Source organism: Elephantulus edwardii, unplaced genomic scaffold, assembly GCF_000299155.1.
Source record: "Elephantulus edwardii isolate Elephantulus edwardi_28Jun2011 unplaced genomic scaffold, EleEdw1.0 scaffold00109, whole genome shotgun sequence".
Classification (NCBI taxonomy): Eukaryota; Metazoa; Chordata; class Mammalia; order Macroscelidea; family Macroscelididae; genus Elephantulus; species Elephantulus edwardii.
This window is the reverse complement of record NW_006399859.1, coordinates 7009765-7027736: the sequence shown is the minus strand read 5'-3', so window position 1 is coordinate 7027736 and position 17972 is coordinate 7009765. Positions and strand designations below refer to the sequence as shown.

Genomic DNA, 17972 nt, shown 5'->3' with positions numbered 1-17972 from the left:
GACCCTAGAATAAGCCCCAGGGTCTTTATACACTCCTGTGTCCATGGTCAGGGCCAATGTGCTCCTTTGGGTTTACTTTATGTCTGATCAGTGTCCTTAAGAAAGTCTGTACTGGATGAGTCTTACCCACCTTTCTAAGTATACTATCCCCTTTTTACCGCTGCAGCCTGCACTGACAGTGCAGGGGTGCCACGAGCCTTGGGGGAGACCTGGAACAGCTCGCTTAGTGGCTGCTGCCAGCACCAGTGCAAAGCTCCAGACACCATTATCCCTGTGGACCTGGACTGCCCGGGTCCCCGTCCTGAGAGCTGCCCACGTTTTGGGGAGGTGGCCCTGCTCCGGCCCACTGAGGATCCCTGCTGCCTGGGGGCTGTTTGTGGTGAGTTCTTTTTGTATCCTTGAGCCTCAGCTGTAAGATGAGGTTGTACACTCCAGCTCTGCCCACTGGCTGAATGGATGGGACAAGACTTTAAGAATCTGAAGTGTTCAGTGGAGTGTACATTGCGGGGCATGTAAAACCCTTGTCCGAGTGCAGGAACTATGGGTTACAAGTTGTCTTAGTTAGCTAGTGCTGCTATAACAGAAATACCACAAGTCAATAGCTTTAACAACTGGAAATTTATTCTATCACAGTTTAAGAGGCTTCCTTCTTGGTGATAAGAAGACATAGGTAAACCTATCTTTGTTAATCTGTTTAATCTCTTTTACATCTAAAAAGGAATTGACTCAAAATACAATTTAATCTTATAGATTGTATCCTGTCTCATTAATATAGCTAATTTTACCTCATTAACATCATAGTGGTTGTTTACAACACAGAGAATAATTACATCAGATCACAAAATGAAGGATAATTACATACTGCTGAGAGCATTGCCTAGCCAAGATGAGACTTTTTTTGGGCGACAATTTAATCTATAGCAGATTATTTGACAAGCTAAGGTTTATATTTTGACAGTTTAGGAGGCTTGAAGTTTGAATTTATGGCACCAGCTCTGGACAGGGCTTTTCTCTCTGTCAGTTCTAGTACAGGGTCCTTGTCCCCTTTTAATATCTCTGGATTTCATTGATCTCCATGTGTCTTGACATTGATCTTCCCCTGGGTCTAAGAGGTCTCAGTTGTACTAACATTCATCTTCTCTGCTCCTTTCTTTTTCCTTCTATATCTTGTAAGATAAAAGGTGATGTCACCACACCTCAGGGAAATGTTGGCTCAGGGCTGTGACCTGAGTAGAGTTGTTGCATTCTACCCTAATCCTCTTATATTTGATTGGCTGATCACATCAGATCACAACATGAGGGACAATTTACATCATTATGTAACTGTCAAATTACATCATTCCATAACTTCCAGGCCACTGAGAATCATGGCCCAGCCTAGGTGACATAGTTGAGGTGGGGCACACACATGTAATTCAACCCATGACATGAGTCAATATGGAGTCGTGGTTAAAGGCCCGGATGCTGCGACCAGTCAGCTGGGTGGACTCTTACTCCTCTTCTTGTAGTGACGTGACCTCTGGAAAATCATTAAACAACTTCTGAGTCTAAGTTGATTCCCTTGCAACATGAAACATGTGGATAATAGTAGTACCTATGTTTTGGGTTATTGTAAGAATAACGTAAGTTAACACTGATTAGGAACGGGTATATCTACATGAATATTAGCTCTTCTGTTCTGCCCTGGACCCTCTGGGTAACATTCAGAGGTCTGGGGGCTTGTGGAATAATGAGGGTCAGGTGTCTGGCAGTGCAGGAGGCCTGGAGTCACCCTAACCTCCAGGTGACAGGCCCTATGCCCCTTGGGCCAGTGTGCAACCAGAGTCTGTGTGAGGGTCTCACCCCAACCTGCCGCCCAGGACACCGGCTGCTCACCCACTTCCAAGAGGACTCCTGCTGCCCCAGCTACAGCTGTGGTGAGACCTGGGGTGGGATGGAGTGGGGGGAGCGTAGTACTCTCTGGCGTGGTGTGGGGAGCCCTGCAGCTCATTCACCCAGGGTAGGGTGAGTTGGCACCCGCGGGAGCCTGGAGCAGGGCTGATGCGTGGGGGGAGCAGGACTGGTCCCTGGGGAGGGGTTTTAAGTCAGGATAGGGAAGACATCTCTGTCCACGGGATTCTAGGGAGAGATGAGGCAGAGCTATTGGAGGATCCAAGCATGGTCACGTAGGCTCTTCTTCCAACCCCTAAACTCTGTTGGTTTTCTCCCCTAGAATGTGATCCAGACCAATGTGAGGTGGTGCTGATCCCCAGCTGCCGCCAGGACCAGATCCTGATTGCGGGCCGCCTGGGGGACTCCTGCTGCACCTCCTATTTCTGCGGTGGGTGGACATTGCCATCAGCCAGCCCCAGGCAGCAAGCACCCCCACCATTCCCACCTCCTCCCTTACCCTGCTTCCTTGGGGTGCTGGGAAGAAAGAGGGGGAGTGTTCCAAATTCTGACTCCAGGACAAGTCAGATAAGACCAGGGACCTGCTGTCACTAGTTTTGCTCTTATTGTCACGTGGGGTTCATTGTGGAGTCTCTGCCAACCCCAGCATCCTGCTCTGTACAAAGCCCTTCACAAGGGGAACTGCTCGTGACAGCAGTGACCTCTCGTCTCTCCAGCCTGCGGCGACTGTCCAGATCCGATCCCTGAGTGTCAGGAAGGGGAGGCGCTCACTGTGGACAGGAACACCACGGAGCTGTGCTGCCCTCTGTACCAGTGTGGTAAGTTGTGGATGAGCTCACAGCGGACCTCCAACTCTGCTGAATCCCTTCACAGAACCAAGGGGAGCTGATCAGGGAGTGACAGGGAGCCCATGGTGCACAACCCCAAAGCGCAGAGAAGCCTAAACCGTCATGGACTCAGGCCCTCATGAGAAAGCTGGGCCCGGTTGCAGGAGGTGCATGGTGGAGGGTCCAGGTATCGATACAAATGACTCTGTGGCTTCAGAAAGTGTTTCACTGTCAGCTTCATGAAGACCCCAAGGTCCAGGCGGAGGCCTCGGTGGAGGGAGAGATGCTTAGATCCTCCCAGCCCCCACCAGCACTGGCATGCAATCCTTAAGGGATGACTGACCTCAGATCGCTGCTCCACAATTCCTTTCCTACTGTGTTACCCTAGGTCCTGCTCATGGGGTCTTTTCTCCAGAAGGGCTGCATTTTGAGGCCTCTCATGCTCTTTTATTTTGCCCTGATAAATAAAAAGGGATATTTTAAAAAATATTTTTACAAGATGCTTAAACATAGTATAGACAGAATTATGGACTTGAAGTAAATCTCCCCACCTGTCTGCCCATTTGTCTCAAATACTTGGAGAATATTGCTAGGAAAGCCTATTCCTTGGAAAGGAATATCATGCTTGGATAGATGGAGGGTCAGTGAGAGAGAAGACCCTCAACGAGATGGGCTGACACAGTGACTGCAGTGATGGACTCAAGTGTGTCAGAGATGCGGATGGTACGGGTTAGGACAGGGTTCAGGCCTGGTGTTCATACGGTCGCTATGAGTCGTCCTCACCTCAATGGCACCTAACAACAACATCTGCCCTTTGTGGTCAAGTTGATTCCAACACCTCGTGGCCCTGTAAGGTAGAGTAGGCCTGCACCACAGCACTTCCAAGGCTCACTGAAGCAGGCGGCCTCGTCTTTCCCACAAGGTGGTCAATGTATTTGAATAACCAATCTTTTGACTAGCAACTGAGCACTTATCCAGACTCCCAAAGTAAATCTAATGATCCAAATTAAGAAAATTATTAACTTTAAGTCTGACGCAGTTAGAAAAGTTGCTGTGCACAGTTTATAGAACGAAAACCCCTGTGAGCCTCACTTTGCAGTGAGTAATACAAAAATACAAAACTACAAATAAATCGAAGAAAGTAAAAATACCTTCTTCCTTCTTGTTGTTGTTCATTGCCGTCGACTTTGGACTGACTCATAGCTGACACTCCAGTAGGTTTTCAGAGGCTGTGAATTGCACAGAAGGAGATTTTCCATCTTTTTCCAGTGAAACAGCTGGTGGATTTGAACCACCTGTCTTTGGATTAGCAGCACAACTTCCTACGCCCTAGACAACCAGAGTCCTACCACAACATCTCTCTATAAGTCGTGTGTGTGTGTGTGTGTGTGTGTGTGTGTGTGTGTGTGAGAGAGAGAGAGAGATAAAAATCCAAGCCTGCTCTCTGACCATACACCCTTTGAGTTTTCTGTTTTCAGTTAATGATTTTCACTTTTCCAAGTCAATACATTTTCAGTTCATCTGTTATCCAGTCCATGTTTGTACTAGTTTGTCCAATCCAACTGAGAACATACATCATAATTTTTTTTTAAATTTCACATAGATCCCCTTTTCTCTGTAACTCCCAATTGTAATGTCTGGACTGTGGTCTTCCTGAAAGCCCCACCTCTGGACAGGTCCAGGTGACTTCTTTAGGAGTAGTTGACATGATTTCACTATGCTCTATGTTTTCTGTGAACTGGATGGTAAGTTTGGTGAATTCAAGTTGAAAGATGTGTCTAGATGTGTTTGAGCCACATAGATGTCATCCTGTCAGAAGACACGCACTGTGTGGTTGAGCCCCATGTAGTACAGGGTCTCTGGGGAAGAGGACAGGCAGGGACAGAAGCAGAAGGGAGGGAGGAGAGGCTCTGGCACTGGGCACCGGTGTTAATGTTGGCCCTGGATTAGTGTGTTGACAGTCTGATCCCTCCATCTATGTTTACATTTTTTCCTCTTTGAACCAGAAGGCAACCTGCTATTTTGACTCTGTACAAATGGCCAGCTCCACTCTACTGCTCAATAGTTTATTGTTGTTGCTGTTGTTGTTAAATGCCGTAGAGTTGTAGACGACTCATAGTGACCCTATGAATGAGAGACCTGAACACTTTGTATAACTTTCATTGTTTCTCCACATTCATAGAGTTTCCAGAGGCAAGCCATTTCAGAAGTGGATGCCACTCCTGCTTCCAAGCTTGTTTTAATCAGGGAGCTCCACCAAACACTGTCCACCATGGGTAACCATTATCACATTTGACTCATCAGTGTCACAGTGTTTAGCATCACAGAAACCGCAAGTTATCTCTGTACAGCAAATGGACAGGCCAGTTCTATACCACTCAGAAGAATGTTTGACCGAAAACAATTAAAACCAGGCCTGAGGGACACAGATTAAAGTCATCCACCTTTGGCTTGGTACCCTAACTTTCTATCCACTAGGCCAACTCAGCTCTCTCTATGTTATTATTGTTGTTCATGACCCTCAACTTCATTCCATGCCAACTTTTACAGCTTCTTTTCCCACAAAACATTATGATCAGAGTTTTCTTGCACTTTGCATTTGTCTGTTAATAAATGAGGGTGATGAGGGAAGTTGGTCTGAGGAATAAAGGTTATAGGAGCCAAATGAAGCAGGGCTGCTTGGAGTTTTTGCCTACACTGTTTCTGCAGGGTCTTAATGTGGTGTTTCCCTGTGAGGGGAAGCAGTCCCTGTCAGCAGTGCTTACAAGCCCACCCTGGTCACAGGCTTATGTCTGACCACTGCTCTCTGGGTGACAAAAATCCAGAAGAGGGAGACCCAGCCTAAAGAGTTTCAATGTTTGACTCTGTTTGGTTGTTAATATCTACCAGGTAAAGAATTCAGTTCTCCTGAAGGAGTTCTGTGGGGAGACTGGGAGAGCTCAAGAGTCCTCCCATTAACTCTAATTCAGTAGTTAGATGAGGGTATTAGAGGAGCCTAAGGAGCAGACTGATAGCTCTGGGGGAATAATACATTACATGATGGGTTGCTAACCAGAAGTTTGATGGTTGATGGTTCAAATCCACCAGAAAGAGGGGCAGTCTTCTCCTTTAAAGATTTACAACCTTGGAAATGATGAAGGGTTACCATCAGTTGGAATCAGCTCAATGGTAATGGGTTTGGGTTTTGGACCTGTGAGGAGAAGACCTCAGGTGCAGTATTAAATGTTTGGCTGCTAAGCAAAAGGCTAGAAGTTCAAGGACACTAGAGGAAATAGATTTGCCTCCAAAACCCTGTGGAGCACAGTTCTCCAGTGACACTCACTGGGCCATCATAAGGCAGAGGCGTCTGGACCACAGTTGATTTGGGTTTTTTTAAGGAGAAGCTGGAGAGTACCCTTTCTTTACCCATGTTTATTTCTGAGGACTCACCTCTGAAGTGTTTCTTGTCTTCCCTCCCTCACAGTGTGTGAGAACTTCCGCTGCCCCCACGTGCAGTGTGGCCTGGGTACAACCCTGGTGGAGGTGTGGAGCCCAGACCGGTGCTGCCCATACAAGTCCTGTGGTAAGTCTCAGGACATGATACTGCCCCCAAATGAAGGCTGCAGATCCAGGCTGAGCCCCTGCTGTAGTGAGGGTGGGTGGGGTGGGGTGGGGCAGGGAAGCAGGCCCCACCTATGCCAAACTTCCTCCGCTCAAACATCTAGGGTCACCAGAGGGAAGGTCGTGGCTGCCTGTCTCTCACCTGCAACCACATCCACTGTTGGAGTGCGAAGCGTTCCTATGCTCTTTTCTCCTGAGGATAAAATAAGGGCACAAGAACATTTCTTGTTCCTAAAAAAAAAAAAGGTTCCTTCTTTTAAAAGGCTTTAATGCAATTGTCTCATATCAAACAGAATTTTTGCTAAAATTTACCTCAAACTCTTTTGGGAAGCAGGTGGGAGCATCAGTTATCATTAATGAAAGCCAGTGAGTTCTGTATAAAATACTGTTTTTAAAAAGGTGCAAAACTCTATTTTGCATCTGGATATTTTTCTTGTCTTTTTCAGGGCCTTGTTGGTATGTAAACTTCATGAAGGCAGGGGCTTTGGTCTCTTTAATTTGTGTTGTATCTGTAGAGCACAGAACACGGTTCAGTATAGAGTAGGTGCTGAAAGCTATTTGTACTTGAAGGAGTGACTCAGAGGAGTAATCAGAATCACACTTAACCTTGACCTTCTTGGTCCTGATTAATTGGCATACATCTTAATGGTGTCCCAGCAGTCACCTCAAGCACAGGTGAGAACAGGACCTGGCCAGGGTTAGACTTAGCATAGCAACACCGAGCTTGCAGGAATGGACATTCGGGAAATTCAGTTGTTTAGAAGTTTCTCCCTGGCCAATATATTCTTGGAGAAACTCCACATATGTTCTAGAAGGGCCACAGCGGAGGAGAGGAATAACTCAGATGACAGAAGAGAACCTGTGAATGATTTGCCTGTCTATTTGTGCTCTTTTCCTATCTGGGTGGGAAGCTTGGTGCTTGAGACCTACCCAGCCAGCCAGGGGTCTGCAGCTCTCACTGAAGCATGGGAGGAGGCTCAGATTTTGGCTTCTCCTCCTCCCTCGCTCTGGGCTGGGGCTGACTCTGTCTCAGAGAAGGGGCTGCCCCTGCAGTGAGGGCTCTAGAAGGCCCAGAGGACCTCCACCTGGACATATCTGGTGAGGTGGGTCCTGACCTCTCCTGTTTTTCAGAGTGTGACTGCGACACAATCCCGGTGCCCCAGTGCCATCTGGTAAGGAGACCGACCCCTTTCCTCTCCACCTTGACTTTCCTCCCCAGAGACACTGTTCCCTTGATCTAGGCAGAGAGCCCGTGTTTGCAGGGAGAGTGTTCTTGTTCCATGTTTTCCACTGACTTTCTCAGCAATGTCCTCCACTGTAAAGTCAGCATGAGCCTTCTTCAGAGTGTGGGAGGGGTAGGCACATGAGGATGATGAAGATAATCACTCAGATGGTGGTGGAGGTGCCAGTGAAGACAATAACCATGAAGCTCAAAACCCACCCCCACCCCACTGCTGTCAAGGTGATTCTGACTCATGATGGTCCTTCAACAGATTTCTGAGGCTGTGTTTCTTAACAGGAGCAGACTGACTCATCTTTCTCCCAACAAGTGGCTAGTGGATTTGAACTGCTGACCTTTGACCTTTTGGACAGCAGTCCAACACATTGAGAGCTAACTGCCTATTGGGACTGTCTCTAAGATATTTGTTGTGTGTGTTATCACATTAACTCTCATGACAACCCTGTGAGTTACCTCAATTATACAAATGAAGTTCAGATTATCAAAATAGTAAATCACAGTCAAGATTTGAAACCAGAAAATCTGACTCCAGAGATCATGGCCCCTTAACCAAGCTGTGTAGCCACTGGAATTGCTGGGAACTTTTTTAGCCTATGCTGATTGTATGTGACCATATATGACAAGGGTATAATTGCCCATAATGAGCCCGGGTGGTATAGCTTATAATGTGTTGAGCTGCTAGCTAAAAGATTAGCAGCTTGAATCCACAAGCAATTCTTTAGTATGAAGACAGGCAGACTCCTCGCATAAAGATTTATGACCTTGGAAGCCCAAACAAAATTGAGCTTTGGTGGCTTAGTTATAAGAAGCTGTGCTGTTAATGCAAAGGTGCACAGTTTGAATTCACCAGTGGTTCTGCAGGGAGAAAAATGGGCAATTTCTTCTTTTGTGATTAAATTGCCTATGAAAACCTGCTATGAGTCAGTTCCAACTTGATGACACATAATAATATATTTACCATCAAGTTGAAACCATAGCTGACCCTCCAGCTATGGTTTTCAGTGGCAGTTCATTGCAGAGCAGCTGGTGGCCTTGAACCACATGCTTTCAGGATTGCAGTGCAGCTTCTTGCCACTAGCCACCAGAGCTCCCCTACACACACACACACACACACACACACACACACGTGTACGTACGTATGTGCCATATAATTTCTTAGCTCCTAGGCTGTAATCTTTGTTGCATTCTCATTGATGTGGCCAATGTGCACTCAGGATGAAGGGAGAGGCTTGAGGCCCTCAGAGAGGAAGGACATCAAGAGGTACTCCCAGTGGGAAGGCTTGAGAGCCATAATGAGCATTTCCCTGATGGCCTTGTTTCTTGGCGGGAGGGTGTCTGAGCTTGTAGGGTGCAAAGGACCCCCAAGCTTGGCAGCCCTGCTGTCATCAGTGCTAGGAGGTGACAGACATAGACATGGGCCCAGGCTGCAGATGGACCCTGATGGTGGGGCCAGGCCTCCCCACCGAGATGCTGACTGCCTCTATCCCACCCAGTGGGAGAAGTCCCAGCTGGACGAGGTATTCATGCACAGTGAGGAGAACGTGTGTGGCTGTGCCAAGTATGAGTGCGGTAAGTGGGGCCGGCGAGCCATGGGTGGGCCAGCAGGCTTGGGCAAGTGTAGGGGCTGGGACCTCCGTGACTACTGCCACCCTGAATGCCTCTCCAGTGAAAGCCCCTGTGTGCCTGAGTCGTGATCTGGGCGTGATGCAACCAGGCCAGACGGTGGTGGAGCTCTCAGCAGACGGTGTGTGCCACACCTCCCGCTGCACTGACATCCTCGACCCCCTCACCAGCTTCTACCAGATCAACACCACCTCCGTGCTGTGCGATGTCCGCTGCGAGGCGGTAGGGTGCAGCCTGGGATGGGGCTGGGATGGGTGGCTTCTCTTGATGGCTGTAAGGCTCATCTAGGGGTTAGAGGATTCAGCCAGGGGCCTGTGTTCTCTGGGATCTCCAGAAAGGTACAAGGAGTTGCCATTAGAGGGAATCTCAGAGATCTCAGTAGAAAGTTCCAGAAAAGGGCCAGGCTAGGAAAGACTGGGAAACAAACAGCAAGAATGAAGGCACAAATTTAAGACATGGAAAGAGTGCATAGTTGACAGGGGACACACTTTTATTAAGCACCTACTCCATGCCTTACACATTCCCTCTCCTTTCAGTTTGTGTGTTTATGTTGCTACTATTTGTTGTGAAATTTGACATGCTCAGTACTTAGGACAGTGATTGGCTTATAGTAAAGCTCAACAACTAGTAGTTGAATGAAAGAATAAATGGTAACAGAGATATGCATTTAAAAAAACACAAGAGAATAAATGAGTTTTGTAGATGAAATGGTAAAGCTTAGAGAAGCTCAGGTTTTATGTCAAGTGCTATAGGAAGTGGGACTTAAAGTGAGGTCTGGCTGGAAGCAAACCTTGTATTTCAAACACTAGACATGCTTCCTCTTGAGTGGTAGAGATGTTTTTGGTTGCCAGGAGCTGGGTGCAGCAGCAGCAGCAGTACGAGAGGCTAGGGGACATCCTTCTTGTCTGGATAGAAGGAGGCTGGGGTTCACACCCTTCAAGGAAATAGTGAAAGAGGCAGGAGAGTGGAAGGGCCAGGTGGGCACATGGCTGATGACCATCTTCCCTCCCTGCCCTGCAGAACCAGGAGTACGAGCACCCACGGGACCTGGCGGCCTGCTGCGGCTCCTGCAGGAATGTGTCCTGTATCTTTACCTTCCCCAACGGCACCACATCACTGTTCTTGGTAAGCAGCCCTTTAAATGCCCACCTGGGAAGAAGTCCCTGAAGGTGAAATTGAGGCTCCCGGGATTTAGGCACACCCACGAGCAGGGCCCGCTCTGGTTCTGGTCAGGGCTGGCAACAGCTGGGCTCTTGGCAGTGTCAGGTCCTGAGCTTCACCTGTCCTCAGAACCATGCCTGGCAGTTCACTCAGGCCACCACTGGTGACTATTACCCACTCTGTGCCCTGCAGCCTGGAGCATCCTGGGTCGCAGACTGCACCCGTCACCACTGCAGCAATACTCCTCTGGGTGCTGTGCTGGTCCGCTCGCCCATCAGCTGCCCACCACTCAATGAGACCGAGTGTGCCAAGGTCAGGCCTCCCCACTCCTCTCAACACCTAGCCTTAGAGAGGGCATTGCCTTTCTTACCGGGGGAGCAGTGTTCCTGTGTGCAGGGAGATGGAAAGAGGGGTTCCCTGGAGTGTGTGCCACCCCCCGCCCCTCCAGCCCACACATCTTTCTGTACATTTTTGCTCTGACTACATCACACCCCATCCATACATACCATGTGACCACACAAAGATGCGATCACATGTATGCTGGCATGTGTTTAGACACATGCAGCTACATATTGGCACAGGGTGGCTGTCACACACACATAAACCACACACCCAACTGGGCATTTGTTCACCCAGTGTGCCAGCATCATTCCACTAGTCACACTGTGTGCACACACATGCACACCCCAGCCTGCACATGCACCACCCACATGTCCAGTCATGTGATGGGATACTGGGGGTCTGGCAGCAATCCAGAGAGCCGTCAGTGTGGGCACAGCTCAAGGAAGATTCCCTGGAAGGCTTGGGGTTATCTTTGAGTGCCTGAAGTCCTGATATTAACATTGAACATTTGTCGGTTTCTAACTCTTACCTGAAGAAAAATACATCCACCTATTCAATGATATACATATAATCACACATGTGTACACAGATCACACATATGCAAACAGAATCGTATGCATGCTTGGGAAATCATATTGTGAGCACACGCCGTGACCCACAGTCACATATATGCATACATACATACTTTTATAAATATCATGCACAGATAGATTCACACATTCAGATACACTTATTTACAAAGATTACTACATCCTTGTTTTGTCTATTTTGCAGTAGAGGCAGGGGGCTGTGAAGGATAATTGTCCCCATTTTACAGATGGGAAAACCAAGCCCAGAGGAAAGGGGTATTTGTGCAGAGTTAAGATAGAGCCTGGGCTTCTGATCCTCAGCCCCTTCCTTACTGGTTGGAGGCACTGGGGTGGTGGATGGGGGTGTTATGCAGTTAAGGACAGGAGGAGAACCCCACAGAAAAGAAGGGAAGTCCTGCACGGTCTCAGCTTGCCACCACCTCACTGGGGGCCACAGGCAGACACAGGGCTCATTGTCCCAGTCAGTGAGGTGAACCTGTCTGGATTTTCCATGTCCAGTACAGGGCCCACCCTATCCTCCCTCTGGCCAGAGGCTGGTGCAGAATAGGGTCTTGCAGTCCTGCCCTAGGGCATCATGGGACTCTTTTTTGCCTATTTGGCTCAAGGGGCTTCCACTCTCTCCTCTTCTTCTAGGTTGGGGGCTCGGTGGTGCCTTCCTTGGAAGGGTGCTGTCGGACATGTGAGTGCACATGGCTGGAGCCAGGGCGGAGAAACTCTAGAGTGGGGGGAGGGTGTCATGCCAGGGTTCAGAGACCAGCTTCCTGGCCTGGCATCTATGGTGGTGGCTCTAAGGGGTGAGTATATGAGGGATAACACCTGCCACAAGGCCAGGCCCAGACACGGAAATGCTGGCGGAGCACTCGTGTGCCTGTCCAGACATGTGATTCTGTTTCTCATTGGAGACAGAGGACCTGGGGTTCAGGGGTCAATATCTCAGCAGCCACCCTTCCCCGTTCTCCTTCTGCCAAAACCTCCAAACAAGATACCCCGTGTGAATTCCCTCTTGGCATCTTGGTCTTGGAGGTGCCCCGAGTGCCCCTCAGATCTACAGAGAACCTGTCTAGTCAGAGTGACTGCTGTGTGCCTGTCCTTATACCTTGGCCCCTGAGTCCCCACACATCCAGAGTTTGTGGCCCCCAACCACATAGACATGCACACCCCTGGCATCTGCGAGACTTCCCACATGCTCCTCAGAGCTCTTCCTAGGAGAGCTGTAGAATTTTATCCTTGTCACATCCTCCAAGAAAGCTGAACTTAGTGTGTCACTAGCTGACCTCTGACTGCTGAATTCCTATGTACTCCCATGTGGTCTGTAACGCTATCCCCTCTCCCCAGGTTCCTCGGGGACTCTGTTTCCCCTGGTCCCTGTTAGCCCCACCTCTCCTCCATGGGTTAGTGTCTACTGTCACCCAGGTACTCCTCTCAGAAGCCCACGGGTCTGGAGGTGGGCAGCTCATTGCTCAGCCCAACAAATATCCCTTCTGCTAGGTGGGCTCTGGGGGCTGGGGGGGGCAGTGCCTCTCTTCCCTGCCTCTAGCAAAAGCCAGTTAGCCAGCAGTGCATGCTGGGTAGCCAGTCGCCTCACCTGGGCTTGCATGTATGCTTCGGCAGTGCCCACTCACCTGGTGCCCACCTCTTGGCCCCCATGTTGTCATCTCTCAGCATGTCAAGGTCCAGGACACAGAGAGAGCCTCTTGGGAGTATAGAGCAGGATAAAGCAGGCATAGTTCTGGGCAGGAGTGCTCCCTGCAGGCTGGTGGGAAACCTTTGTGATGAGGCCAAGGAACCAAATGAAGAGATTCCAAATCATTTCTAGTGGGCACTGTGAGGTAACAGAGCCCATGCACCCAGCAAATCCTTATTTAACACCAGCAATGTGCCAGGCACTGTTTTAGGCAAAGGCAGACCACACTCTTAGTCCCTGTGGAGCTTATATTTGAGGGAGAGAGAATAACAAGTAAAATATATGATAGGTTGGATGCATCAAGTGTGTGTGTGTGTGTGTGTGTGTGTGTGTGAGAGAGAGAGAGAGAGAGAGAGAGAGGTGTGTAAGCTTAAGCAATCTGGAAGTGTCCTAATTAAGAAAAAGAACATATAGTTACAAATCCACATATCAGTGTGGAAGTGAATAGTTGTGTAGGATGAGAAACTAAATTCACACATTTTAGAAAGAACTTGTACAGAATAAGGGATCTAGAGCTTAATCTTCAGGCACATGGTTATAAAAGTTATTTGGATAGGAAGGTTACCTTGTGCTGGGCAAAGTGAAGGAAGTTAGGGGACAGGAAAGGAGCATGGGATGGAGGGAGAGAGTTGTGATTGCAAGAAGAGCATTAGGAGAAATTTCACTGAGGAGAGACTGAAACAAAAAGCTGAAGGAGGTGAGTGTGTGAGCGAGACCTGTGGCAGCTGTCAGAAGGAAGAACCATTCAAGTAGAAGAAACTGTTCCTGTCCCTGCAACGGCTCTGGTCCTGTGGATGGTGCAAACAATCAGCACCTTGGCTGTGAACCACAAGAAAGGTCTGGCAATAGTTTTTTTTAAAAAAAAAATCAGTCGCTGAAAGCCCGGTGGAGCAGTTTTACTCTGACACACATGAGGTTACCATGAGTTGGAGCTGACTTCGGGGTAACCGACTGGCAGCTCTGAGACAGTGAAAACCCCAGCCCCTATGACAAGTGTGGAATAGAACCTGCTATGTACGTGCATTGTACCAGGTACCCGGATTTCCACTGCTTTCAGGAAGTTGTAGTAGCTTATGCTCAAGTCTTCTCCAGGTTGGAGAGTTGAAGCTCAGAGACGGATGTGGACGCAGATGGTGTCAACAACAGGGCTTAGCTAGGTGTGGGTGCTGGGATAGGGTGGGAGCCTGGCCTCTCACCATATTCTTTTCTCACCTAGCACAGAGCCTTCAAGGCTGGCCCCACCCACCATCGGGCACCTTCCTCTGTATTTCCTGCTCAAGATGCTCTGGCTTTGTTTTCCCTGGCTCCACCTACTTCTAGGGCTTGTGGACTACAGGCTTTCCCCTGATGGGGCGGGGCACTCATGCATGGGCACTAACACCAGAAGAGGGTCCCACTGGCATAACACTAACTGCCCCAGTCTGGCCCATTCTGCTGCCCTGAGGCAGCTCGTCTGGGACACTTACTGTTTCCCTAGGTAAGGAGGACGGGCGCTCCTGCAAGAAGGTGACCATCCGCATGACCATCCGCAAGAATGACTGCAGGAGCAACACCCCTGTGCGTGGCACCTGCGTCATGGTGGGGGCTGAGGGGGAAGGTAGCCAAAGCTGGGTGGAGGGGCCTTTGGAGAGTGGGGGTTCCATAGGCTGCCTCACTGGCCTGTCCATCCTCAGGTAAACCTGGTGTCCTGTGATGGGAGGTGTCCATCCGCCAGCATCTACAACTACAACATCAACACCTACGCCCGTTTCTGCAAGTGCTGCCGGGAGGTGGGCCTGCAGCGGCGCTCTGTGCAGCTCTTCTGCGCCACCAATGCCACCTGGGTGCCCTACACCGTGCAGGAGCCCACCGACTGTGCGTGCCAGTGGTCCTGAGGTCTGGGGGCTAGCGCTGGTTTGACCACCCCTGTCACTCCCACTCTCAATTCCAGCTGACCCAGTATACATATGTGCATGGGGAGGCATTAAGGGTGGTGGATAGATGGTTGATTCTAAGCATGAATGAATGGTGGGCAGAGGCACACAGAGTGACAAGAAAGGGCCAGGGCCATACTACCCATCTTGGCTTCTTCTCTAGACTCCCCTTTCTCCCACCTGTGGGAAAGTGCCATAGCTGAGGGTCTAGGGAACTCAACTCCACCGCTGGTTATGAGGATAGCAGTATTGGTCCAAGACAGAAGCCCTGCTTATTTGTGATTCTGGCCGCAGTGGTTTGATAAAGGGTGTGAGAGCTTTCCCGAGAAGATGGGACCACAACTGGACCCAAAACCAAGCTCAGTCAGGATGCAATGACCCATTCTCTTTCTCGGACTTTTTGACAACAAGAGAGCTACAGACACAATAAAACGGAAGGGAGGGGATTTTTCCTAGCACTCAGGCTGGTGTATAGATATGCCCAGAAGGACTTCACAGAAGGTGGGTTCCCCAGACTCAGGTCATCTCATTCAGGTCTGCGAGGGTTGATGGGCATCTAGATGCCTCTTCACAGAGACTAGGTGAACTTGGTAACCTTGAAGTCATATTGTTATTGCCACAGACAGTTAGAAAATGTCTGTTTAGAAGAAAAAAACCCATTCCCAGGAACAACTCTGTGTGTGTCCGCATTCCCTTCCTAACAGGTGACTAGCTCTTGTGGGGGAGGGGATACATCTCCCCTGTGAGGATCCAGTGCAAATAATTTTAACTGTTAGTGGACGAATCTACCCCTCAAAGGGCCCTACGTTGTTTAATGGGTATCTTGACCTGGAAGTACAGTTCTTGGTCTTGCAATGTGCCTTTTCACCAACGATGTAGGAAAGCCTGTCCCAGAAAGGGCCAATTCCAGGCTGACTGCTTCACTAGACTGTTTAGTGGAAAAGCATCTGTCAATGGAAAGTACAGGCTCGGTATGTGTGTGTGTGCAGCCCCAGAGACACTGAACCAGTGTCATCTCTGAAGCCAGAACCCCATCTGCACCCTACTCTGCAGCCCTTGCCCATGTCATTCTGTGCCCCTGGGTCAAAAAGACATGCATATGAGGCTGTTCAGGCCACAGTGCTGCTCTGTGTGCCTGGAAATGTGTGGCTGCCCTAACGCCTCTTGGGATTGGGAGTTGCACCAGAATGATCGCTTAACTTTTCCTACAGGCTCTTTGCTCCTCCATCAGTGTTCTGTTTATGTATCCAATAAAACCACTGGAAGCTATCAGCCCTGAGAGTGTTTTCTTTAAACTGAGGGCATGTCACCTGTGAAGAGAAGACTTCTGTACCACCTGTGCCTTGCGCCATGCAGTTCCGTGAATGTTCAATGATTGAAATTGAACTGACTATAAATCATGGAGCAGTGCACCCAAGTGAGAAGTCAAGAATGGCTCCAAGTCTTTGAGTCCAGGGTGAATGAATGCTTCTCACCATGGATATGAGTGGGAAAGACCCTTAGAATGGAATTCTTGTTGATCTCTCAACATTTCTGTGTTTATTTCCTTGTTCTCTCACAGAAAGCTTTTGTAGCCACTGTGAACTACAAACATAGCTAAACATAAGTCAGGAAGAAATTGAGGATGGTCCTCTTACTGCTCCTTAACTTTAAAGAAAAATTTGTTAGTATCCATCCTGAGCAGAGGTTTGGGATCATTCTCTCCTGTGCACCTCATATGGAGAGGAGGAAAGAAAATTCCTGGAGTCTGAGTTGCTGCTTAAGGTGCAAGACTGCCAGTTCACCTGGAGAAAACTTATTTGAAGCTAAAATTTATTTAGAGACTTGGATTTGATGTCACAAATCAGCTTCTTTCCTCCTACTATAGGTGATCCTTGAGGCTGCCTTTTTCTGATGAGAAAGGGAATTTTATAGCATCTTATGCAGCACATGCCTAGATAAGCAAAGAGTCAAAGACGAAATAATAATGAAAATTAAGCAACATTTTGACTTGTGAGATCATTAAATTCTGGCATATTAAACTTGTATGATGTAGCTAAAGCGGTATTTAGAGGGACATTTATGTCCTTAAATGCATACTTCATACTCTTAATTTCACATCTTTGCAGCCAGATACAGAGTGAGATAGGCTTCCAAACTTCATCTTTGATTAAAATCAATGGCTTGTAATCAATCATTTCTTTAGTCACATAGCATGAGCACGCTCCCTAAATAGCTTTTGCAGAAAATTGTAATCTTGACCTCAGCAGAATACTACTTAAAATATACCTTTAAAAAGCAGTAATTTAAAGTCCTGATTCTATTATATAGGAAGAATTTTAGACAAAAACATACGATGGCTTGTTAGCCACTATTGAAATCCTAGTGTTTCTGGCTGACTAGCCAGTATAACCATCCTCCATTCCTGTGTGTTTATGTCCAAATATGAGAAGACAGCTTTTGCACTGGAAAAGTCTGCTGTCAGAGACCTCTTCAAAGTACTGAAAAGTAGTGATGTGAATCTGGATACGAAAGTGTGCCTGATACAGGCCACTTGCTCTTCATTAGAAGGCTGGACAATGACTAGGGATGATAGAAGGAGAGTTGATGCTTTTGAGCTGTGGTGCTGGAGAAGAGTATTGAATATACCATAGACTGCTAGGAGAACAAACAAGTTCATCCTGGAGAGGGTTAAACCAGGCTGCTCCTTGGAGTCAAGGATTCTGAAGCTTTGTCTGACATATTTTGGACATGTTGCAAAGTACAGATCAGTCCTTGGAGAGGGATGTCATGCTTGGGGGAGTGAGGGATAGTACAAGAGGAAGACCCTCAATGAAATGAATTGATGCACTGAGGTAATGTGGGTAGGTGTATCAGAGACAATAAGATTGGTACAGGATAGAGCAGAGTTTAGGGCTGTTGTACCTAGGGTCACTATGAGTCGCAGGTGACTTGATTGCACATGACAAAAACTCTAAGTCTACAGGCAACAGAGATTGTTTAGGGTGCTCTAGTGGCAAGAATCTGCACTGCGATCCAGAAGGCACATGGTTTGAATCCACCAGTTACTCTGCAGGAGGATGGACAATATCCTCCTGTGCAATTAACTACCTCTGAAGGACC

General features: G+C 48.3%; 1 protein-coding gene across 1 annotated transcript in view; it reads left to right on the top strand.

Annotated features, from left to right (window-relative positions):
- The window catches only part of OTOG (otogelin), an 85717-nt gene extending 70886 nt beyond the window's left edge, over positions 1-14831 (top strand). Inside the window, exons 43-55 of the mRNA XM_006892075.1 lie at positions 167-379; positions 1812-1916; positions 2213-2320; positions 2607-2708; positions 6181-6279; positions 7449-7489; positions 9051-9126; positions 9224-9402; positions 10201-10305; positions 10534-10653; positions 11907-11952; positions 14435-14514; positions 14631-14831. Of these exons, the coding sequence (XP_006892137.1) occupies positions 167-379; positions 1812-1916; positions 2213-2320; positions 2607-2708; positions 6181-6279; positions 7449-7489; positions 9051-9126; positions 9224-9402; positions 10201-10305; positions 10534-10653; positions 11907-11952; positions 14435-14514; positions 14631-14831 (1475 nt within the window). The remainder of the gene's footprint in view (positions 1-166; positions 380-1811; positions 1917-2212; positions 2321-2606; positions 2709-6180; positions 6280-7448; positions 7490-9050; positions 9127-9223; positions 9403-10200; positions 10306-10533; positions 10654-11906; positions 11953-14434; positions 14515-14630) is intronic.
- Positions 14832-17972: the final 3141 nt, after the last annotated feature.